Raw genomic sequence first — 26108 nt, 5'->3', positions numbered from 1 at the left:
TTTTTTTTTTTTTTCCTTTTTTCTTCTAACTGAAGTTCATCCCCTTATTTGTCTCCTCACAGGCTTTTGCTGACAGCTTCACCCATGGCTCTGCAGAGTTTACATCAGGGGTCTCTGGAGCAGCAGAAGTCTGCCCAGTCTTCCTCTTCTGCTGCAGAAGCTGGGATTGTCTCTAAAACATCTACACATTTCAAGGCTACATATTAACTTTCATCAGAGGATGTGGGTCAATCAGATGAAGTGTTTGGAGAGGAAAGGAGCCAAAAAATTCCCTCTTCTGTGAAACAGAGGAAAATAAGGACATGCCTTCTGTCTACATCCACAACCACACTGCTTTTTTAAGAGAAAGATTTCCCAAGATCAAAGAAACTTCCTAATGCCTATATGGAAGGGGGGAAGAAAAAAGAAAGAAAAATGAAAAATGAAAAAAAAAAGATTATGCATTTATAAATATAAAAATAATTGTTTATGGCTCATGTAATTGCAATTAGGTATTGATTGATGTTAGATATTCTGTTGGAGGGACAACAGAGCAGGACATAAGCAATCCAGGAGGTTCCTGGAATGCACTGATGATAACTTACTTCTCCACGTGATAGAGGAGCCAATGAGGAGAGGTACTATGCTGGACCTTGTTCTCACCGACAAGGAGGGGCTGGTGTGGAGTGTGAAGCTCAAGGGCAGCCTTGGTTGCAGTGACCATGAAATAGCAGAGTTCAAGATCCTCAGGGCAGTGAGGAGAGCACACAGCAAGCTCACTACCTTGGACTTCAGAAGAACAGGCTTTGGCCTCTTCAGGGATCTGCTTGGTAGAGTACCAATTGGATGAAGATCTGGAGGGAAGAGGGGCCCAAGAACACTGGTTTGTATTCAAGAATCACCTCCTCCAAGCTCAGGACCAATACATCCCAACAAAGAGGAAGTCAGGTAAGAATGACAGGAAGCCCACATGGATGATCAAGCTGCTCCTGGACAAACACAAACATAAAAAGAAAGCCTGCAGAGGGTAGAAGAAAGGACAGAAAGCCTGTCAGGAATACAGAGAAACTGTCCAAGCAGCCAAGGATCAGTTTAGAAAGGCCAAATAGAATTAAATTAGTATTAAATCTGGCCAGGGATGTCAACAAGGGAAACAAGTAAAGATTCTATAGGTAAATAGGATAGTGATAAAAAGGAAGGCTAAGGAAAATGTGGGCTATCTCCAGAAGGGAGCAGCCTTGGTTATGGGGATATGGAGAAGGCTGAAGTACTCTTATGACTTTTTGCCTCAGTCTTCACTGGCAAGGGCTCAAGCCACACCACCCAAGACATAGAAGGTGAAGGTGGGGACTGGGAGAATGAAGAACTGCCCACTGTAGGAGAAGATCAGGTTTGAGACCATCTAAGGAACCTGAAGGTGCACAAGACCATGGGACCTGATGAGATGCATCTACAGGTCCTGAGAGAACTGGTGGATGAAGTGGCCAAGCCACTATCCATCCTATTTGAGAAGTCATGGCAGTCTGGTGAAGTTCCTGCTGACTGAAAAGGGGGAAACATAACTCTCATTTTTAAAAAGGGACTATAGAAAGACCCAGGCAACAACAGGCCAGTCAGTCTCACTTCTGTGCCCAGCAAGATCGTGGAGCAGATCCTGCTGGAAACTTTGTTAGGACATATGGAAAATAAGGAAATGATGGGTGATGGCCCATATGGATTCACTAAGGACAAATCGTGCCTGAAAAACCTGATGATCTTCCACAATGAGGTAACAGCATTCATGGATAAGGGTAGAGCAACTGATGTCATCTACCTGGACTACTGCAAAGCATCTGATGCTGACATGCACAACATCCTTGTCTCCAAATTGGAGAGACATGGATTTGATGGATGGACCACTTGGTGGGTAAGGAATTGGCTTGATGGTCTCACTCCAAGGGTTGCAGTCAACAGCTCAATGTCCAAGGGAGAGCAGTGACAAGTGTCGTTCCCCAGGGGTCAGCACTGGGGCCGGCACTATTTAACATCTTTGTTGGTGACATGGACAGTGGGACTGAGGGCACCCTCAGTGAGTTTGCTGATGGCACCAAGCTGTGCATTGTGGTCGACACGCTGGAGGGAAGGGATGTGCCATCCAGAGGGACCTGGACAAGCTGGAGAGGTGGGAACATGTGAGCCTCATGGAGTTCAATGAGGCCAAGTGCAAGGTCCTGCACAAGGGTCAGGGCAATCCCAAGCACAAATACAGGCTGGGCAATGAGTGGATTGAGAGCAGCCCTGCGGAGAAGGACTTGGGAGTATTAGTGGATGGAAAACTGACTGTGAGCCAGCAACGTGTGCTTGCAGCCCAGAAAGCCAACTGTGTCCTGGGCTGCATCAAGAGAAGTGTGGCCAGCAGGTCAAGGGAGGGGTTTATCCCTCGCTACTCCACTCTCCTGAGACCCCACCTGGAGTCCTGTGTCCAGCTCTGGGGCCTCAACCTAAGAATGACATGGACCTGTTGGAGGAGGTCCACGAGGATGATCAGGGGAACGGATCATGTCCCCTATGAGGATGGGCTGAGAGTTGGGTTTAACGGAGAGGAGAGGAGAGGAGAGGAGAGGAGAGGAGAGGAGAGGAGAGGAGAGGAGAGGAGAGGGGAAGGGGAAGGGGAAGGGGAAGGGGAAGGGGAAGGGGAAGGGGAAGGGGAAGGGGAAGGGGAAGGGGAAGGGAGAAGGGAGAAGGGAGAAGGGAGAAGGGAGAAGGGAGAAGGGAGAAGGGAGAAGGGAGAAGGGAGAAGGGAGAAGGGAGAAGGGAGAAGGGAGAAGGGAGGAGAGAGGAGAGAGGAGAGAGGAGAGAGGAGAGAAGAGAGAAGAGAGAAGAGAGAAGAGGAGAAAGCCTTCTTTAAGTACTTCTTTAGGTGCTGATATTCCAGTACTTAAAGGAAACCTACAGGAAAGATGGGGAGGGACTCTTTATCAGGGAGGGTCGTAATAGATAGATTTAGATTAGATATAAGGAAGAAATTCTTTCCTGTGAGGGTGGTGAGACACTGGCACAGGTTTCCCAGAGAAGCTGTGGCTGCCCCCTCCCTGGCAGTGTTCAAGGCCAGGTTGGACGGGGCTTTGAGCAACCTGGGCTAGTGGAAGGTGTCCCTGCCTGTGACAGGGGGGTTGAAACTGAATGATCTTTAAGGTCCCTTACAACCCAAACCACTCTACTCTTTGATCCTATGATTATTATTATATCAGCTTTTCAGTGTTACTTGTTCTTCTTATTCCTCTCCTCCTGTATTTTGTACTATAATTAAGATAATGTGAGAAAACCAGACACAAAAGCTTTTTAGCTTTTTTATTTTTAGGCCATGTTTTTAAGGCAGGGCAGGAGTGACATCACATTGCTATGAACTATCCAGCCAAGCAACTTCTCAAGGGACTTCCTCTACATTAGTAACTAGATGTCACTAAAAAAATTGATTTTTCAGTATGGACTTTTTTTTTTTTTTTTCAATTAGAAAATTCTAATAAATGCCTCTTCTCTAACTGCTGGGATTGAAGTTTCCCAATGACATGGTGGATTTCAGGAGATTGCTATAGCAGGAAGTCACTTCATATTAAAAAGGTACCATATGACTTCCATGTTTCAAAATGCTACAGGATATTTTCAGACAGCCATTAAAAGTAGGTTTTTAAATTTCTTGTTGAAAAAAGGGATACAATATCTGCAATGAGAATATATTTTTTGTAGAGAAGAAAAGCTTTAAGAAAACCTAATTTTCTTTCATTCTAAAAGAAATTAACTTTCCTTAAATATCTTTAAAATTAATTAAAACTTGTATAATTTTAAATAAGATTAAAATCATAATCTAAAAAAAGCTTGCTTTATTTGCTTAACACAAGTCATGTATTAACTGCAAATAATGTAATGTAGTCTTTGCTATCCTGTAGCCAAATTATTCAACTGCAACTGTGGCAGAGGCTATAGATGATGCCTCACAGCTTGAGGCTTATTTCATTTGCCTGTGGCTGTCATTGCAGCTTATATGAGAATGCTCTTACACCAAGACTTCAAATGGCCTTTTGCCTGCTGATATCCAGTAACCCAATCAGAGGCTCTACCTTTCACCCTTTCTCCTCGTATTCTGCTCATCTGAAATAATACCTTGGTGTTGACCTTCCAGATAGGGATACACAGTTATTAAAACACATATTCTCCTACACTGATGAGAAGAGCCCAAATACCTTGATTTAATTCTACTGACTCTTAAATTTGTGACTTTATAAGTTACTTAGCAAATCTTTAAAGGCCAAGAACTACAAGACACTTGCCCAAGACATACCTCAGGAAGAGTTTAAATCAGTTTACACATAGAAGATGACAGAGTCCCTTGAGTCCCTGTTGTCTACCACAAATAAATGCAAAACTGCTTACAGTCAAATCCTAAGGCAACTTGCGATGGTGTTCTTAGCAATACCCACTTGCTCCAGTCCTCTTACAGCAGAGATTTTTAATTGCCCTCAAAAGCCTGAGCAAACAGCGCTGTTGCTGGGGTGCACAGATACAATGGAGACCGCAGTAAAGCCTCTCAAACATCTGTAAGTCAGAAGGGGCCATCACTGATTACACAGTGTTTCACACAAGTTACACATACACAGAAAGAGGTCAATTTCCTTTCAGTGAAGGAAGGTTGTAGGACTACTACAGTCTTAAAAGCGTATGTGGAAGAACAGACCTCTTTTTAAATACTACAAACTGATTTTTGAGACAGAGGAAATGAGTTTGATGGGGTCATAAGGGAACCAGGGTATGACCTCAGCAACTGAAGATGGAGAGCTTAGACTGGACTAAGTCAATGATTATAGGGCTTATTGTAGCATCATCTTGGGCTGTAACAGAAAAGGAAAAAATCCACACTGCTGCTTATTTGTACATCAGTTTGGAGGACTGTGAAGACCTCTTTTAACTACACGTACTTGTTGTTGACAAGCTTCTGCAGTGGTTTGGCACAAAGAAAAAGAAGGGTTTCTCTAATTGCAGTTCCTCAGCATAGTGTCCATCTGCATTTAGATTATTTTAAAAAAGAGATCCAGTGAGTGAGTTCTTTTCTCACAACTCACCTTAATTCACAAAGTTTACTTTGTGTTTTCATTATTAGAAATTAAAACTTAATTTGTTGCAGGTGTTTTAAAGAAAGTGTAGAAATAATAAGAGAAATAAAGTTTAAAAAACAGTTAAGCTATGTAGTTTTAAAACTTTCTGAAGAATGGCATTATAAAATTCCTTGTCTCTTGATAGTTTCCTTTTCTATTTGCCTTCAAAAACCCAATATAGTTCTGATGAATGAAAATTTAGAAACTGAATGAGGAACCGGAACAAATTCTGAAACTGTGGTGAAAAGTGTATTTTGAGTGGGATTTTCAAAAGACATCTCTCTCTCAAGCTGCTTCCACAGTTCTGTGCTAACATAGTAGAAGATATCCTGCATGAGAAGGTACAACCAGCTTATCCTACTCTAAGGATTCATTAAAATGTCAAAAAGAAAAACACACATAGAGAAAAGTTCCTACCCACTACTAGTTGTTCCAGGAGGATTGTTTTCCAGTTTGGTCAGAGCACAACTGCTGAAGATCATCCTTCTGTTAAGATCCAAACCCAAATGACAAAGACAATGAAATTCTTCATTTTATCCCCCAGACAGGTAATCCATTTTACTCAGCTCCCTACCCAACTCCTTGCATGCCACTCTTGCTGCAGTGTCAGCTCAGAGTAGTCTGGAACTTCCCATGAAATTGCATGTGGGTTGCTGGAGTTGCTTTAGTTATAACAATCATTCCTTTAACTAACAATTATTGAGCAGAAGTGCTATGTGACTTCTTAATTGACGGTTAAGTAACTGTGAAGAGCCCCATATTCAAACTTACTAAATTCAGATCAAAACTAGTAAGAGCTTTAGGTCCCAAGCTTGAATCAGTGCTTGCTTAGAGTGAATAATCTACTAAAAAAATAAATCAGTTTTAAGGTAAGTTTAAATAAAATTCAAAATACTGAAAAGTGTGGCAATTAAGAAATCAACCAATATTCAGTTTTGGAAGTTTGGATTTCTTCCCAAAAAGATAAGACACAGATGGGGGGAAAAAGAAGAAAAAAAGATTAATTACAAATTTCAAGCTGCTTCTTCATTTTATATCAAATAGAGAAGAAACCATGAATAAGTTATTGTGTTCATAGATCCATTTCCCTCATAGTTATTTCTTATCATAATGTTGTACTCATTATTAAGTTTTAAGAAGTATGCTGAGGGGCATCAATCTTTTCTGTGAGCTCAGAATTATCTTGGAAGCTGAACTTCTATCCCTGAAGTTATCCCTGAAAGTGTTAATTTGGTCTTGTAGTTAGGCCTACAGAGAAAGACTGTACCTCTGAATCGTGGACTAAAGCCAGATACCTAGTTTCACTCTAAAGTCCTAAAGATAACAGTGAAATGTAACCTGATGATGAATAGACATTGCTAATTGTCTCCCACTGACCCGTGTTCCTGGCATTACACTAGGCACTAGCCTAACTGACAATTATTTTCAATATCAGGTAAGCCTGAACATATCCATACAGTTATTTTGAGGCTGTTATTCCGAGTTCTTACATCTTAAAATATTTTTAAAAAATTTATCTGCAACAAAGACATTTTTTTTTCTGTCAATGTTGAATAAGCCTAACAGCTTCAGAAGTTTAATTTTTCTTCTGAAAAAAACCCAAACTCAGAACATTTAGCTAAAATGGATGATTTACCAAATTTGGTGTCTACACTTTGCAGCTCTGTTGAAAAAACAAGATTAGTTTTAAAGATAAATTTTTCTTCTATTCAAGAACAGTCTCATGTTATTTTAATACCTATTTATTTCTGTTTCCCAGTGGTACAGAAATACATGAAAATGAAAAACATAATAAGCAGTCTGGGAAATTTATTCATACACAGAAAATGTATTGGAATGGCTTCCAGTCAAATTATACACAGGGATGCAAATAAGATGGATTGTGGGAATTCTTTTATCCTAAACAATTTATCTTTATCTATTTATCTGTGCTTCAGCTGCTTCATTGATAAGCAAATTGACCTGTAATCTCTTTCTGCCTGCATTAATCTATTAACCTATTATAGGTTTGAAACACCCCTTCATAGTGAAAAGGAATCACAATTTATCATTCAGGACAAGAAGACAGTTAAATAAATAAAAGAAATAAAGCTAAAACATACACATACATTGAAATATCTTATCTCTGTGCCCACTCATAATGATAAAATACTGGAGAAAAACAGCTCTTATCTTTCCAGATTAAGATCATTTTTTCCCTATATTCAGTCATGATTTACAAATTTGAAGCTACTTTTCTGAATATCCTTCCTGAACCATGAGTTCAAGGAACTATGGGAGTCTCTTCTAAATGCAAAAAACCAACAAACAACAAACACACACACACCCCAAGTCTCCCCAAAAAGACAAGATCAGGCAACATTTACCAGCATCTTCAGAGTAACTTCAAGATTTCGTACTGTGAAAAACAGTGGTCATGAAGACAAGCCAACTAAGCAACATTTCTTCCATGTATGTCAAGGAAATTGAAGCTGCTTTCTCCTAACACACTAGATCACTGACTATCATCTTTTCAATACGTGGTTATTACTTTTGGAAAATAACTTTTTGAAGTATTTAATACAATAGTAATAATATTTGAGAGGAAATGTTTCATTAGTAAAGAAGAGCACAGGTAGGGTCTATGAGGAAAGCATGTGGCCTTAACATATACCTAGAAATTCCAGCCAGATAATAAAACAAAGTGATAATCCACAGGCACCCATGGATCCATTGAGCCCATGGATCATTAAGCAAATGTGAATGCTCCTATAGCACTGCGGTGGTCGCAATCCTATCAGTATCTCACACTTAGTGCCACCTATTTGAAAATCACATGAATGATAGCAGTGTAAATACTTACCAAATAGGTACACTGAAGGAGCCTGATATAAACGAAACAAGTTGATAAGTGTGCATCATGGGGTGCTTTCTTCCATGGCTCACTCATCTTGATTTTGAAATGGTCCTTATAAATGCCTTACCATAAGAATGAAAGTTTTGGCAGTACAACTTGAAATTTACTGAAGCCTGGAAACTTTTTTATGTGACAATACATATTTAAATATAAATTTTACTTATAGCACTTATCCACTTTTTGAAATTCATCATTATTCTGTTTATATATAGTGACTGTGGCGAATAAGTCACTTGGATCATTCAAAGTTCTGAGCATTTTATTTATGGGACTGAAAATTTTACATAGCCACTGTCTACCTTATGGTGAGTATTAATTTTTAAATTACAGTTTCAGCAAGGAGGGGTAAGAACTTCAATATAAGAAAAAGTAGAAAATGCAATGTCATACCAAGTACAGATAACACAGTGTCTCACAATGCAGTTTAGGAACCTGAATTTCTTTTATGTATCTTTGTAACTTGTCATATACCTATGTAAAATCAGTAACACAGCCTCGATGTCTACACAGCTGTCTTTATATAAATCTATTCTTGTATGTCTGATCATAGACATAAAAAGTCATTACACAGAAATGCATATTGTATATTATATGCATGAATGCTAAGTTTCATTCTTTGGGACTAACAAATCAGGAAAGAAAAACTTACCGTTCTTCTTATAGAACATGATTTCTCCTTTGAATTCTACCTTCTCCTCCAATGATTTCTCAATTTGAAGAATCATCTGCTCGTTTGTTTCAGCACCAAGTAAAAATTTACAGCTGCAGCTCTTCTGCATAACTTCAGTTCGTGCAAATCCAGCAAGCTCACAGAAGCCATCTGAGCAGTAAACAATAGGGAATCCCTTAGCCACCTGAGCATTTGCAAGAATGAAGTTGCTATCTGTGGAAGAACACAAAAGTAAAACATGGATTACAGTCTGAATTCTACATAATTTGACATAATACTTCCTTTAGCTCCATAGGAAGGCACAAATGGACATACATTTAAAAGCAAAGTACCAGTTGCCTGCAAACAAGAATGTAACTTCTGTTTTTAGACCATTAGTCTAAAATGAAATTAAGTCTAACAGTCCACAGAGCACCTTGATACAATGGTTCCTCATGGATATGTACAGCTTGCCTCATTGCATCCCTGAGCAATAATTTATAACTGCCTCTGAGATGGATATTAGCACATTAAAATAATGACTTGACCAGAGACTGGTGACAAACATGGTAGCTTTTGAGAAATTTCAAAGATGCTGTGTTATGCTGCAACTCAGACTACTCTGCAGTCTGAACAGACACAGCTATATCTTAAAAAAAAATATCTAATCTCTCTGTGCTCTCCAAGCTAAAGCTAGTCTTTTGTCAACACTCAAACTAATTTCTATTATATAATTTTGAAAGGGAATCCTTAAAAATAAGGCTGAAGGACATTCAGAAGCTACATGGAATTGTTTGTCCCTTGTTTTCTCTTTTTGTGTGTGTGTGTGAGGGAAAAAGATTTTATACAAAAGCAGCCACCTGTCTTCCAGAGCCCCAACATACTTCTTTCCTATAAAAGAGGCACGTCAAAGATTCACCATCCTGTTACACTTTGATGCACTTTATAATTTTTCAGTGTGTGTAAGATGCAACTATCATGTATGATAAATTCAAGAACTGACACGGACATCAATCAACAATAAACAATGTCCTAAACTGAGTTCAAATCTTTGCCAAATAACAGCTCATTTCCACCCCTTGCTGGAGTGTCTTTGAAGGTTTTGTGCCTTAGACTGTCATCTTCAGTTTACGTCAGCAGCTCTAGCACTTTACAGTCTTTTTAAATTAGCATGGAGATCCTTTCCAAATAATATATGAAGTTTTCACATAGGTTTTTTGCCCATATTTCCTTATCTTGAAGTGGGGGAAAAAAAAAAAAAAAAAAGTTTTATGGGAAGAATCTGTCTACATTTCATATTGACAGAGGAAAGACTATTTTTTTTGCTTATTGCTTATTAAGGAATGTTTACCTTAGAGCTTGCTAGCAGGAGTTTAGGAGCAGTCTAGTCCCAAGATAGATACCTCTCATTTTTCAGAACTATGTGCATGTGAATTCATGTGTATGCATTAAGGGAAAATGCTATTAACTAACTGAGAATCCCCTGATAAATATTCATAAATTTAAAGACAAAAATTGAACTATTTTAATGGAAAACTCAGGCTGATATGCCTAATCCCCATACAGGGATATATTATTCATGAATGGGGAAAGGAAGAACAGAATTCATAAACTAAAATAGAGGAAAAATAGGTCTGTTTCAGCCTTAACTGTCACAAGAGTTCCACATCCATGAAATTTCAACAACTTCAGCTATGTTACTCTTTATTTACCCAAGGGATAAAATACTATAGCTGATACTGCTAAGATTTCAGTACTTTAAAGGTAATGCTGAGGTTTATTAAACGATCAATTTGCTCTTCAGACTTTATTTCAGTTAGTCATCTTTTGCTTAAATCTAATTAAAGTGTTTCAATAAATGATCATTATAATAAAACAGATTTTTCTCATTTAAAAATAGTGTGATTTAAAAATGCATTCTGGTTCAGTACAGAGCTTGACTTAACCTATCATTTTTATTTGCCTAACTAGGGAATAAGTATCATTACCATTCATGCACTGACACGATGCTCCCCCTGTCAACACAAAACAAAATCCTGACATCACCAAAAGAATCAAAATCATATGCTTGCAGTGCAGTTTAATGACAGTGTTGCATTGTAAGACCTGCAGTTCATACTTTCCAAATGCATCTGTAACCTATCAAATTAATTTACTCCTGGGTTTCTTATTGTTTGAGATACAATTATGTGACGCAAAGACCTTTTTTTTTTTTAATTCTAATTGTTGTGAATTTCATGAGACAGAATATGAAACACTGAAAGGACAGATAGGGTAAGGAGGATGTTCTCAGAATGCAGGAGTGTTGGAATATAATTATGAACAGGAATACACTGGATCTTATAAAGCATATCTTGATTTTATGAAAAATTTAAGATGGCCAAACTCTGCTGTCATTTACATCAGAATAAACCCAGAATACTTTTGGTTACTTTAACATTCATAGAAGATAATTTACGTTCAAAAGCCAATCCAGTGCCAGCTAGAATAATTAACATCAGCAGATGTCTGATAAGGCTTAGAAGACTAATTTTGCTGAACTTTGAGTACAACAGTAAAGCACCATCTTCAGGAAAATACAATCAGAAATGTATTTCTGTTTTTCTTGTGCCTGAAGTTCAAATCAAATGGTGAAAGATGTGCTTGCAATCCCAAACTCTTAGACTAAGGGACATATTTAAATAATATATTGAAAAAATTCCTTGTAATATTTAAGGATCAAGCAACATAATTTTGTCCAATAATTACCTGTTTCACCAAATTCTTCAGTAATATTTATTAAGTGATAATTAACATTTAACTATTACACCAAACATTTAAAAAGTAAAATATTCTGTTTATTTACTTCTGTAATTTATTTTCATAGCTTGGAATCTTTTATATCACTTGCTATTCGTACTGCACATGAAGCACCATAAAATATTTCAAAAAACAAGAAATGAGAGTGAAATTTTATCATTCAGGCCTCAGTGTGACACAAATAAAAACCCCAGCATTTAATTCTATGATCTTCAGTGATAGCTACCTGAATCTTAAAATCCAGAGTAGGAAGGATGAAATTTTATTTAGAATAATTGATTAGAAATCCATGGACTGGAAGACAGCACTTTTGCTTATCTTTGAACTTACAGTAGGAAAATTGCAATGAGTGGCACAAACTTATTGCTCTGTATATTTTGGTACGTTTATGTGTAGATTCTGACACTTCCATTGTAATAAAGATGACTTTGAATTCCATATTATTCTTTCAACATATCAGCCTGAATATTAATTTATTTTATTCAGGTTGGTTGATGAGGAGACAGAACTAGATTACTGGTAGGGTATTTTGTTTGTTGGTTGGGGGTTTTTGTTGTTTTGTTTTTGGAGAGTTTTTTTTTTAGAGAAGAAAACACATCCAAGCTAAAATCATGATCACTTGAGAAAGATGTAACCTTGAGCCTTTGGGACTGTTTCAGAGTACAGGGCATTTGCAACAAGAGAACAATCTGCATACAATCTAAAAGAACAGATTTTGACAAAACCATGAGTAACACTCTTCAGAAATTAAGGGCTGTAGGTCTATGCAAAATAAATAACATTATTTTAATTTTAAATTATGTATTTGTACATTAGCTTTTGATAAAAATACTTGGATGCATGTTCAAGCCTGCATGTGATGTGTAAAGGATGATTTAAAAGTGCTTCTGTTAAAGGTAAGAAGCCTAGACAAAAAAAATCCAACAACATTCACAAAGTTTTCCTTCAGTAAATCAGCAGAGACAGATTAATATGACAGAGGTATTGCACAACTCTTCAGCACAATTTAAAAGCAGATTTGTTTCAGCCATGATTCTTTTCCTTTAAGTGCATTTTCTATGAAGATCAAATGACTTTTTTACATGGAAGTTTGAAGGAGGACTATTAGGAGCTTGCATGCCTGCATTTGCTTTGGAAGCAGGACATATTGGAGTGGATAGGACATTTATCAACAGAAGACTTGCATGGTTCCAGAAACCTCTGCCAGACACATAGCATAAACTTGGAGACAATTAAAGGAGTTGAACCAGAACCATGCTAACTACACCTTCAATCACAGGCTTACACACCGTTGCCCTGTTTCAATGACCTCATACCCCAAAATTATAACCTAAGAAACTGAATGAATTTATATCACATGCCATCTTATACAGAGAGATAGGTTTGTTAAACATGCCATGACAGAGTTTTAGAATTGAGATAATTAAAGGGAAAAGGCTATTACGCAATTCTCCCTTCATAATTAATGTACACAATTTATCTGACTGTTTGTAATGAGACCATGCTACAATTAAAGTCAGCACTCCCTTGATAAATCTTACTGCCATCCCTTACTGACAGAAGGGTTTTTTCTTTAATACTGTAGCTATGTCTGCTATAAATCTAATCGTTGTTTTTCCCCAGCTCTCGTAACAGTTCTTTCCATCAAAGTCTAGGCGATTTCTGCAAGTCTTCATCTTTATCAGTGAAGAGAACATCTATCTGACTTCTTGTGCAACTGAGCACAGCCAACCACCATTATAATTTTAAATACTAAATTATTTAGGAATTAAAAAGGAAGAAAACCTACAAAAGAAAAAAATCCCTAGCAATCAAAGAAGCTGCATTAATTAAACAAGTGACTTACATAGTTACTCTATCAAATAAAGAACGGTCAGTAATTCTTTTGGATGAAAGGTTTTACTACATGTAGGTTTGATTCCATAGTTTCTACATGGGCAACTTAACAAGAGAAGTCTCATCCCAGGTTCACACAAATTACTGTTACAGAGAACATGGCCACATTAACAGTTAAGATTACCTAATTGAATGATTAAAACAGCATATGAAAACATTTAGCTTTATGTCAGCACATTTATCTGTGAGTTTAATTAGAGTTCAAGCTCATTTAAAAACTACATTCCTTTGAATCTGATTGAGACCAAAATGATTTTATAATGCATACACTTCCACATATTAAGGATCATCTTGAAAATCTAAGTGTAGTTAACTGGGTCACTACTGTGAGATTAAGATTTATCCAGATCTGCGTGAATCAGAAAAAACATGTTGATTATACTGGTACCTCTTCCCACTCTTCACTAAAAAAATACTGTATATTCCAGTGAATTTACAGTAGTACAGTAAAAGGTAGAACTATTATGTAATAAACTACAAGTATGGACTGATGAACAAAGTACCCATCACTGTAAGCTGTATAATTGATTTAATTGGCAAAGTCATTTCAAATAAAGGCTGACGTTACAAGGAAATGTATCAATAAAATTGGGAACAGTTACAAAATCAGAGTACAAAACAATATTTGAAGTACCTAGCTCTGTGGACTCAGTTCAAGGTGAGTTGCCATAGTTCCCACTTAACCAGCATTGCCAAAATGAATCCCCATTATGTAGAAAAGTTCTGAATTAATCCGCTAAGAAATCATTTCACTTTGCATTTACAATAATATTTAGTCTGACAGTGAAAACGCTTTCCTGTATACAATATTTATAGCTACAAAAAGAGTTCATCTCTGATGTAGTTCACCATAGAGACATTTAAGCAAAACTTGGGCATCTGGATGCTAAATCATCTCCTAGTCTTATTGATAAACACAGATCATAAGCCATTTAAGAGACTGAGTATTTAACGAACTCAGACCTAGCCTGCAGTGCCATTAGTGCATCAGGTCAATACTGGAAAAATGATTGCAGCTTTCTTTATGAAAAAAGTACCTATTCCTAGAACCAAGCAGATCAAAAAGCCAGACAGTATCAGAGGGAAACAAAATAAAAAACAAAAGCAAAAATAACCCTCATGGTGAATGGACTCCTGGGATCCAGGGTGGGGAGGAGAAGAAAAATAAATAATTTGCTCCTTCATTACAAATCTCTGTGGCTGTTCCCATTAAGTTTCTAATCCAAATTTCATTTGCATCCACCTGAACTCCAAAGAATAAGGCATGAAAAGGACTTTGTACAAATAGTGGCAACGTTGTTACTGCTCATTTAACAATCAAGTGCAGTTGTAATGGATGAACTATAGTAAAGGAGAGGAACTTTTAGCAGAGATGGCTTTGAAGTTCTTCAAAATTAAACTCCACTAGCAGAAGCAGACATCTATATCTTCTCCTCAGGTGGAACTAGTCTAATATATGTCATTTTACTTTTTCCTGATATTTATCAGGAATTACAAATTCACATTACATATATTATGTGCAACAAAAATTTAAATCCAATATATGAAGTTGAATCAAGGTTGCTATAAAATATTTCTTTTCCCACCTTTAAGCTGTGTTGATTTTAACAAAATTTATTTTTTCAGTAAAAAACTATTACATTCTACTTGACCAGCCTTATTTGCATTATTGATTGTTCAGTGACTGCCAGCACACAGTGCTGATACATAACTAAAAAAGCTATGTTACAGTTGTCAAATATTTAAATGCTAGCATGCAGTTTTATATGCATTGAAATGCTGGAAGTGAGACAACACTTGACAGTGGAAAAGACAGAGAAAGGAAGACATTAGCAGTGAAGAGACACTGCAACTTGTGAGTTGCCAGCACATTGTAACCACACCCTCAGAAGTTTCTCAGTGGGAACTGAAGGTGCTTGTTTACCTGGTAGAACTGAACTATCCCTGATGAGGGAGTTCAGCTGTTGTTTGGTATTTTCTGCAGGTGTCCACTGGAGAGAAGATTGCACAGATTCCCACCTCCAAAGGAAACATGTTTTGCAATTTCTTCAGTGAAATATATGGAAATTTTAAGTTCATCCTCCAGGCAGAAGGGCTATTTGTATAACCCAACAATATTTAATTTGATGGGTTTTTTTCAGACTGTTCTGTTGTTTTAAAATTCACCTGGAATGGTCAAAATGGAATTGCTATAAGTGAAACTAACACATTGAGTTCTCATACACTCAAATCATATAGCCTAATGACTTAAGAGCCTGGGATCCTCACTTGGTTTCAAACATTCAAGTAAGAGAAAGGTTTGCAGATGAACAGTCCTGAACAACTCTAACTGTTCAAAGACAGGAGCCACATCCTTGTCAAACATTTACCAATATGATTCTCTTCACATCCTTTATCACTTGTCTGAAATAGGAATGAAATGAGGAGTTGAACGCTGGTTTGTTTATAGCTGTTTTAAGCACCGTGTCACCTACTCACAACTGGTGCTCAGTTTACAGACATACCAGACTTTCACCATTGCATAATATTTTGTGGGTTTAGTGTCTTATACATGTCTTTAAGTATCATGCCTGATGAACCTGTTTGTAATACTACCGCAGTTGATAGCTCTTTGTGTATTTGTCTTCAATGTATGTACTACTACTGATGTTGCAATATATCTGAGCAGCCAGATGTTACGGATGCTGCTAACAGAACTAGTGGCAGAGTACAGGAAATAGATTAACAAGCTGTTATTCCTGCACATCTGAGGGGAAGAACTTAAGCTAGAAATTTTGAACCTAGTGTGAAATGCCTTTAAAAGATCGTGTTCCTGCCTCTTTGAAAGCTAATGCTCCTTTGAGACTATGTTGGTTATGGAGTGGTGGCTCAGGGGCTTGGAAAATATCCTGATGCCAACTATACTGGAAATAAGGAACTGGATTTCTTTACAATGTGATGATTTGGGATTGAAGAACTATTTACCTACTATTGAGAAAGCTTCATTTTATCACTTGAAATAAGTAAATTCTGTGGAAATTTTTTTCCTCTTTGGAAGTGACCACTTCCAAAACCACTGTGGTACAGCAGATGATGTATACAAAAGTTATCAATAAGTGCATAAAGAAAATATTTTCAAAATGGAAATATAAAGGGGTTTGAGTGCAAAGAGAGTAGAAAAACTTCATGGTCCTTCCCTTGCTTCTACCATGTAAGGCCAGTTGAATCTGCATACTGTCCACATGCTGAGCACAGGGAGCTTTCAGCCACTATTTGCAAAAAGAATGAAGGAGAACAAATTACACTTGAAGCCCTGGAAACGGCCATGGAAGAAACTGAGAACAGGCTATGGCCTCTGGATTCTAGAGACTCCAGTGAGGCACGAGTCATAAATGTACTAATTCTTTGTCAACAGTGGGGCATCTCACACCACTGTTCCTCACCTGAACAAAACAATCTATCCTCGAAATAGACCCAGACCCAGCTCTGGGTTTAATTTGAAGGCAAAGAGACAGTAGTCATCCTTCCTCAGCACCATCTATAGAGTGCAGCACTCCACAGGGAGTGATCCATCATCCTCAACTTTTCACTCATCACTATCACAGATACATCTGGTCCTCCTCAGCACAGAGCTTCTGCATACGGTTTTCATTTCCACATGTGAGATACACAAATAACAATATCCATAGCTTTCTTATGCCAAAACTACTGGCTGTGCAAATATCCCATGTTGTTATTATATTCTTTGAATAAGAAACATTCATCATTTCATACAAGTGCTGTACTTCCCCAAAGTTGTTACTCAAAGAATCTCAGAGCTGATTTTCATGTATGGTAGCTCATACACATAATTTCTGGACAGCTCACTGTCACTTTAACAATCCTCTATGACCCTTATGATTTCATGCCAGCTTGTGGTGACTTCTACTGTATTGATTTCTCTCAATAATTATTATACTTCAATATTAAGGTGCCAGGACTCTATGGCTAAAAGTAAACATTTTTAGCCTTTGCAGTTTATATGCTCCTCTCTCAGTCCCTGAGATTAAAGGGTAATCTTGAGTTAATTTTAATGGGGAGAAGCAGCAGACTTCAATGTGCCTATTAGGATAAAATGAATTCTCTGTATATGGCAAGAATTTCTGTATGCATTTTTTTTTTTTCAGAGAAGCTACACTAATCTAAAATGATGCTGTGAAAAAGAAAGTCTGTTCAGAGAATGTTATTCTGACAATTTGACTGAAATTATGTCAAAAACGGTTCAGAAAATGATGAACAACGTCCAGGAAATGTAATTTTCAGAAAAGGTAGTGTTCTATACTGCACTATTTACCATAACAAAGAATTACACTGTGTATCCCAAACTCACCCTTTCGAATCACAATAATTCTAACAATCTCAATATAGGGCTTCCTGACAATCCATTCTTGAGTAAAATCCCTAAAAAACCACATATTTTGGAGGTGGAAGAGGATGAGAGGGAGGTTACAGGTGAGAATGTAATTAAGTTATTGTATTCAAAAAAACCTGAACCATCTTGTAGTGGGTTTGACAGCTGAGAATTATCTCAAGAAAAATCTGGAAGAAAAACGCTGAAAACTGTAGAAAGATCAGTGTTGATGTTGAACAAGCAAGGAGAATAACTTTAATGGAAGAGCAAAGTAGATGCCTGAAGTAGACATAGGCTATTATTTCTTATAATGAAGCTACTATAAACCTCCTGAATGATTGTTATAGCTAAGAGCAGGAGCACCTGATCTTAGATCTACTGATTTATGTAAGATATCCAAATAATCAAGGAAGAAGCTACTTGGAGAACCTGAAAGACTTGTGAACATTGTCATTAGATGGTTTTCTGAAGAAAAATCCAGATTTTGGCTGAAGAAGTGGATACGGTCTGTGAAATCCAAATCATCTGGAACTCACTTCCAGTGAGGGGTAAAGATATAAATACACAGTAAATTTGTCAGGGTTTTGATTACCTTAGAAGAAGAAAAAAATAACAATTTGGTCTAAGTATTGTCCAGTGAAAGAAAATCAGGCATAGGAAAAGACTGATATCAAAAAAATCCCTGAACTGAACCTCAAACAACCTTAATTCAACCTTAAACAGTGCAGATAAAAGAACAAACACACCAAAATCAGGAAGGGACTGAAGATACTTAGTTAATCAAAATATAGGCATTTTAATGTCTGTTTGCTTTGTTTCATTTCTATATCTTTTTAAAAAGAAATAAAGAGGCTAAGTAGCACAGAAGAACATTTGTCATTTCTATAGCAAAAGTTATTTTCATTTTGCTGTGGAACAAAACCAATTCTCCTTTCCTCTTCCTTGCCCCTAAATGCTGCCTGAATAAAATAAAACTTACATTAGAAAGAGACTCACATTAGAACAATAGGTCAGTGTTCAGTAACTGATGCAAGACCCAAACCTCCAGCATGCCAGGAAAATATTACCTATTGACTGTAATGCAGTGAATCGGTGTCATTAGAGATCTGAGTAAATATCTGTCATTTTTTTTGGTCAAAACATACAAATTACATTTCAGATTTTGACTAAATTCCTCTTACTGCTACAAAATAGTTTCATGTAAAAAAAAATGTTGTCACTACACTTGCAAGACAATGTCAGCACTATTTTTTCTACAGGAATGAAGTATAAAGATGCTGTAATCAAACTCCAGCATTGTTACAGGAGGTTGTTTGAAGTCTTGCCTTGTTTCTCCAAAGCCCAGTCTGAAGAAAAGGAATTAATAATATTACCAAATAGCAGCAGATGCTTATATCTAGTTGTGAATTTTTCATGAGAGAATAATCTTATTCATTTGGAGAGTTTTGAAAAAATTTGTAGAAATCCAGGTATTTATACCATGGGTTGGTCCTCTATCTCATCTAGTAGAAGTGGCACTGAGAAAACTTAGAGAAAAATTCTATAAAACTATACAAATAAGAAAAGTTTTTAGCACAAACTGTGCAAGGTTCTAGAAATTACACTTACTGAAAAAAAAAAAAAAAAGTAGAAGAAAGCTATAAATTACAACAAGATTACACTGCCACATTTCCTATGTGACCTGATGCTATAAATTTGGAAATTCATTGCTGTTCCAGATACTGTTTTGAACGTAAAAAATAATTCAGAGAGACTGTAAGTCAGTTAGAGAATTTAACCAGCAGAAATGCCTTTGTCTGTTTCATAACCTTTTGCAGTTCCAGTGTCTACAATACCAAAACAGTGTAAACCTCTCCTCTAGCCTACTGAACCTCGGTATCAAGAGTCAGGAGCCTCATCCTCGCAGAAATGGTGTGAAGTGACTTCTTCAAAAGGCTTACTCAGAATAAGGACCTATATTTATCATGTGGGAAGCATATGGGGACTAAACTCCTTCATGTCTAAACTAGACTGACCACCCTCATAAAGCACAGGAACTGGGTAATATCAGTAAACAAGCCATGAAAGAAGAACCCTTTTGTACTACGTATATGCAGGTGGGCTCTAAGTGTTGAGTAAATGTACCTAACCTTGCCCACGTCTTTCCTTCTTGCAAATAATGGGCTAAGAACATCTGTAGGTGAGATACTGTAGAACTACTTTCTTAGGTGGAAATTATTCTAAGGAAAGAGAAAAAAGGTACAGGTTTTTGTTCCTGGTTTTGTTGATTTTCTTTTTATTCCAACAAAATAAGGTGCATGAAGTAGGAGTCTGACCTCATGAATTATACTGTGGTGTAGCAAAATCACTCCATTTCAGACCTCACGTAAATATGAGTAAACAGGGTCATCACTCATTGTACACAATAGCATAAATAAACTTTCTTAAGTTACAATAGCAATAATGATAACTCTGAAAGACTTAGGAGAAAACTTCACAAAATCTACAACTGCTGTTTAAAAACAACAAACAAAAAGGGTGAAACCTGGCTTGTTAAAAAAAATACTCTCACACAAGAAGAGAAGACATACGGTATAGCGGATTTACATTGGAAATAGTAAAAAATGTGCAGTACCTTAAGCACCACAGTACCTTATTCTCGGTAATGCTATGGGACTGCTACTTATAGCCCTGTAACCCTTACCTGCACAGTTGAGGTGGTATTTTCAGAGCCTCTGTAGTATTATTTTTCCTTTATTCGTCTCATATCCTTGATCTTATATTGTCATTCTCATGGCTATGCACCTGCAAGCCTGAACAGTGGTGGGCTCTCACAGGAAGCACCTGTGAGATCTATCACTGATCTAAGAATGACCCCTTCATTCCCCTTGTCTCCTTTTCTCACATTGTAGATTGTTTGTTAAAGAGCACCGAAACACTGTGCACAACCAAGTAAATAATAGTAATTTAAGTATCCAGTAAATATTAATCTGTAATAGGTGTACACACAAGCTTAACAAACAATAAATACACATCACTGCCAGCTAATTCATGTATTGCAGTCAGGGCTAATACTATCATTTAATGGGAAAAAAAATAGTGGTGGGGGGGTGGTTAGACATCCTGGTAAAAGTGTATAGCATTAGGGGAAAACAAAAAATCATCTTCCCCACTCACATCTGTTGCGCTGGAGTAACGCCCAGAGCTCTTCCAGGGATCCTGTTTCTGCTTCTCCCAACTGTCCACTGGAGAGGGTTTTCCTTTTCCCTTTGCACTCTCACTCTCCTTTGCTGTTTTACCTTTCTTCTAAACCACCTTTTCAGAGTTAATATATGCTGTCAGCTGTGGGCTCCACTATGAAACCTCTTGTGTACATAAGCCTGTCTCAACATCTTTTGTGCAACACAAAACTTCCTACTCATTCCCTACTCTCATCCTCTGCTCTTGCCTATGCAGGATTTCTCAGTCCCTTATGCTTTTTGTGTCACCCAGCTGGCCTCATCAGCCGATGCAGTAAATAAGTGCTCTTTTTATTTAATTTTCTTTTTTTTTTTAAAAAAAAACCAAACCAAAAAACAAACAAACAAAAAAAAACCCCCAACAAACCAACTTGCATTAAAGTTCTGCTGGATTAGCAGGCTGAATCTTATGGTCATATGAGCTCAGAACTTCAGTGAAAGGGACAGCACAGAGAGCAGCATAAAGGAGGAGGAGGAAGCGACAGCATAGGATCTCTCCCTTTAGAGGTCAGTAGGTGGTAGGCCAATTTGGCTAATTCTTTGTATGCTAAAAAATGTAACCCACTCTGGGTCAAAGTGGCCTGTGATAGGGAGCAATCTGGGGAGCAGCTCAAGGACACAATACTCCAGAGAAAGGGCTTCTTCTAGCAAACATGTCAGAACATAAGTGCTGCTGCACTCTTTGCTATATTAAATGTGGACTGCTGTGCAGGATTCACGGCAGTGGAAAACTGAGAAGCCACAGCAGGAGCCAAAAAGAAAATGTGTTTCAGGGAAGAATGAAGTGTCTCATGAAGGCAATCATCCAAGCACTAAATAACAAGCCAGCATTTGACGCAGTTATAAATTGGGATTCACTCAGAAGAGAAGCAAAAGTCTCCCAACCCTTTTAGAACACTTCCAGGCTTTATTTTTTAAAAAAATTTTCTCTTTCATAGAACTTTCAAATAGTTTTTAGTCTTAGCTTAGATGGAAAGAGCCTTCAGAGGCCTGCCCAAGAACTTCACTTGCTTCAGGAAATGTTAATCAGCTGCCATCTCTCTCAGGAAAGACAGATATTGCCTATTGCCTGTATTTCCCATTCTCCTAAAAAAGCCTTGAATATTAAAGTAAGCAAGACTCAATTTTTTTCACTCCAGGAGATGGAAGAAATGGAGCGACAGAACTCTGAAACTTGGTTCTGTTCCCCCTTTTAATCGCTATTTATTTCATTCCTCACTAGTTGGAGGTGTTAGCATACTTCTGGCAGTATTATTAACTGTTTGCACTTTGTTAGATTCTTCTGTTCTATGGCATTTTCTAAGCCTAAATTGTAAGCCAAAATGTAACTTAAGAGACAATAAGGAGTTGGAAAGAGAAAAAAAAAAAAAAAAAAGAAAAAGAAAAGGAATTCAGGAAAGACAGTTGCTATCAACATAATTATTTTGCCATTTCTAAAGGATAATGTGGGATACAGTAGTCTGCAGAGGTCAGATCATTAACCTCTTTGGCCTTGCTTCCTCACTCTACTTCATTAAAGAAATTCCAAAGGGAAAATTACATAAACACTATTTTGTAGATAATATTAAAATGGTTTTAGTATCAATACCATCACAAGAAGTAATCTTTTCAATAATATCTTGAAGTATATTTTTCAATAGATAGAAATGTTCAGTTGGTTATAGTCCTTCAAAATTAATTGGAATACTGTCATAGGATTAAATTTTGGGTTTTGCAAACTTGGCCAAGAGAAGTGATTCTCCATCCTTCTAACCCACCAACTAATCCACTATATTTCAAAGGGTTCTTCAGAAGCAGGAAATATATAGTTGTTTCTCTGGAAGTACTACTAACTAGCTTTTAATTAACATTTAAGTTAACTTTTAAAAATACCTTGTTCATACAACCTCTGCTTCAAAAAGGGCAAGCCTTCAAAAAAATCAGTTGAATAACAAAACATGCATGGAATGCAAAAATTTAAACAGATATAATGAAGTTTCAAATAAAACGATTTTTATTAAGTGGCTTTAGAAAAAAAGAAACTAAAAGTAATAATGATAAGGTATTTCTTTTACCATTTCATATGACATAGTAATAAAAATGTAAAAGAGTACATAGGAAGAAAATCAATTAATAAAAGAAATAAAGAAAACAATTTTCCAAAGCTTTTGCTCTTCTCAGGATAGAGTCTCAATAATAGATTAACTGACATTTTTGCAGCATGCAAGAAAAGTAAATATGCTTGGACCTCTGGAGAGTAATACACTGGTGATATTTCAGGAAAGGATTTTCAGTTTGGCTTTTTTTGCTCCACACTTTTCATAAATGAGTAGATTGTCAAAGTATGAATGGCATTTAGAGGACAAAAATCCATGTCTACATTTCCTTCTTCAGAGGTACTCTCGGCAATTTCTTTTAGGTATGGAGGTCATCCAGATCCTCTGCTTTAAACAAATGGATGAGAAGCTTATTTCTCATTCATCTACCCACCTGTTGTGGCTTTCACTGCTATTGCAGTCCCCAGAACTACCACTATTTCTTTGGGCAGTCTGAATCCCCAAGAAAGGGGATTTATGTTGAATTTTATGGTAGCTGTCTCTGACTGGATTTAGGAAATAGGAACTAATTAGAATGAAATAGAAATAGCATTTGCCTCAAACTTTAATTGAGCAAGGACCTGAGATCCACCTGAGATTCTTGATCTTCATTTTACTGTACTAAAATATTGTATGTAACATACAAAAGTTAATCGCCTTGACCTCTGCCTTCACAGCATTTAACAACTAATATTCCTGAACAATCTTCTCTTCCATTTAGGCTTTCCTAGAAAAGAATGAGTAGCCTTGTTCAGAGTTTGTGCTCCTTGATCTTATCCCAGTCTTCAAGAGATACAACAAAAACATAATCTGCTATCAGCTAAATGCCCACAGCTGAAAACTGAATAACCTCGCATCTGTACAAATTTCAGCTTCCACAAGAAAGGAACTATACAGCATACGTTTCATATCTTCATTTGTAAAGAGAAGTAATCTTAAGGATTTAACTTTAAAAATATATTCTTGTACTACATCACTATGTTTTCGATTAAAATCTTGTAATGTTCACATTTTTCAATATATTTTGTATGCAATAATTTGAATGTTTAAAACTTCTGTTAATTAGTTGTTGCTCCATTTCGTACTAACATGGCAGGCATTTTCAGGCACGGTCTTAGTTATGCTGTTTCACACTTGAAGAAGTGGGAGCTGATGCTAATTGACACAGTCCTATTCAGCTGGTAAAACTAATGACTAAGTCTTACTTTACTTTCTGCAACTAAAACCAAATTAGAAGAGACAAATGACCCATTTTTTATTTCATTTCCAAACCCAGTATGATTTGTTTCTAAAAAAATCTTAAAAAAAAAAAAATCAATATTTAGCCAAACGCTTATGTCATTACATGTCATGTAGGCGAGATCTGTATTGATCATGACAAGATATTCCTGTAACTGAGATGTTTCATTTCCTAAAGGGTTTTCTCTCTGCAAAATGACAAGTAAACAGAGAACACATTCATAACAAGATTAATATGCAATCTATAAACCATTTCAAGAATATTAGAATTCACAAGAAACCTGTTTCTCAGCCATGAGACAGATGTGTTTGCCATCTCGCTGCATTCAGCACCTCATATCTGAGAACACAGAATTACTGATGGTTAACTGACACCATTAGTGATGTATCACCTGGTGCTTTCACCCAGTGTCCAGGCCAGCTTTGTTTTGAAAGCAAGATGAGGTGCATGCATGCTTACTGATTTGTGTTTTCTGTATTTGATATCAAACTTTAGGAATATTTGCAAGGAAAACAAAACATAAGTAGGCCTTTCCCCCCCCCCAAAAAAAGTCCACTATATATAAACTCCTTAACTATTAGCTGTTAGAGAACTAAAATGGGGGCTTTTAAACGGCATTTACAGCTTCTAACTACCAAATTTTATCTGCAGTCCACTTCAGATCGTAACTTCTTTCCTTATGCCACAGAATTTAAATCCTCTTCCTTCTCTACTGCAGTACTCCTTACTCCCTGCATACAACCCCTCACAGTTCCCCCAGTTCCTCTCTTTCTTCTTCAGGTCCCTATCTCTTTTACTTTTCTTTAAGTTCCCACACGAAGAGGCAGAGCCCATTTTCCTGGCCTGCCCAGGTGTGCTTGCTGGATGGTCTGCTGGCGCAACCGGAGCTGGACACCTTCCACCTAAGAGACACGGGCAAGCCAAGTGGAACTTCTCTCAGGTGCTGAGAGCCAAACAAATGGCTTGAAATATTTTATGTGACTTCTGGTTATTTCTTCTGCAGGCCTATTGCACAAATTTACTATTTCTTAAATCATACAGCAAGTTCCTAAGTTTATTTTCTGGGGAAGGGGGAAGGGAACTGGCAGAGTGTAATACAGCAAACATCTTGTTTTCTTGGAACCAGGACAAAAAAGTACTTGCCATGACAATATTAATTTTAATCCTCTCAGAATTTTAGGATGATGCAATGGTATTGCATAATGAAAATAGCGAAAGTGAAAATCTCTAAACAAACTCTGGTTTACTGATATAGATTTAGATCAGTACAGAATCAGTAAAAATAACTTTCTGATCCAGAGCATGCATGCATGCTTTTTGCTGAGATTGTTAAAATATGCTCAGTTTTTGCTAATATGAAGGTTTTTATTTTAGTTCACCACTGCACAGTACTTTCGCATAGTATAAAAATCCAGGGTACATACTTTTGTAATTTTACTGGACAGAAGAGCCCAGATCAGACATGACTATCCTCAGAGTATTTGTCTACAAGCAAATACTTTTTTTTCATATTATACATGCAAACTAGTTCAGTCACTGGGCTTTTTGGGGTGATTTTTTTTTTTTTTTTATGTTCAGAAGTTGTGATTTGTGAACCTAATTCTTCCCTTGGGATGCTAATCTGCTCAAAATTAAGTACCACTTTTAATGGTTAAAAGTCAGCATATCCATAAATAGACAGTAATAGCTAAAATAGAAACTCTCAAGCTTGCTATTGACTGGTGATGTAAATTCTGGTTATATTCCTTCATAGGATTCATGCAGCAGCGGTGAGAGCACTGGCACAGAAGTACCGCTTTGTTCCCATCATTATTATTATTTCGCCTCCCCCTCCTTTTTATAAATTTGATTTCCAAAC

The 26108-nt window shown here is 37.0% G+C and overlaps 1 protein-coding gene across 2 annotated transcripts in view; it reads right to left on the bottom strand.

The window, feature by feature from the left end:
* Nucleotides 1-26108, bottom strand: part of KCNH8 (potassium voltage-gated channel subfamily H member 8) — a 200047-nt gene that overhangs the window by 126726 nt on the left and 47213 nt on the right. For both annotated transcript variants that reach the window (XM_074900508.1, XM_074900509.1), the window contains exon 2: nt 8654-8887. In XM_074900508.1, coding sequence (XP_074756609.1) covers nt 8654-8887 — 234 coding nt within the window. The remainder of the gene's footprint in view (nt 1-8653; nt 8888-26108) is intronic.

This window comes from Athene noctua, chromosome 2 (assembly GCF_965140245.1).
Source record: "Athene noctua chromosome 2, bAthNoc1.hap1.1, whole genome shotgun sequence".
Classification (NCBI taxonomy): Eukaryota; Metazoa; Chordata; class Aves; order Strigiformes; family Strigidae; genus Athene; species Athene noctua.
The sequence above is the reverse complement of the archived record's forward strand: the minus strand, read 5'-3'. Positions and strand labels throughout refer to the sequence as shown.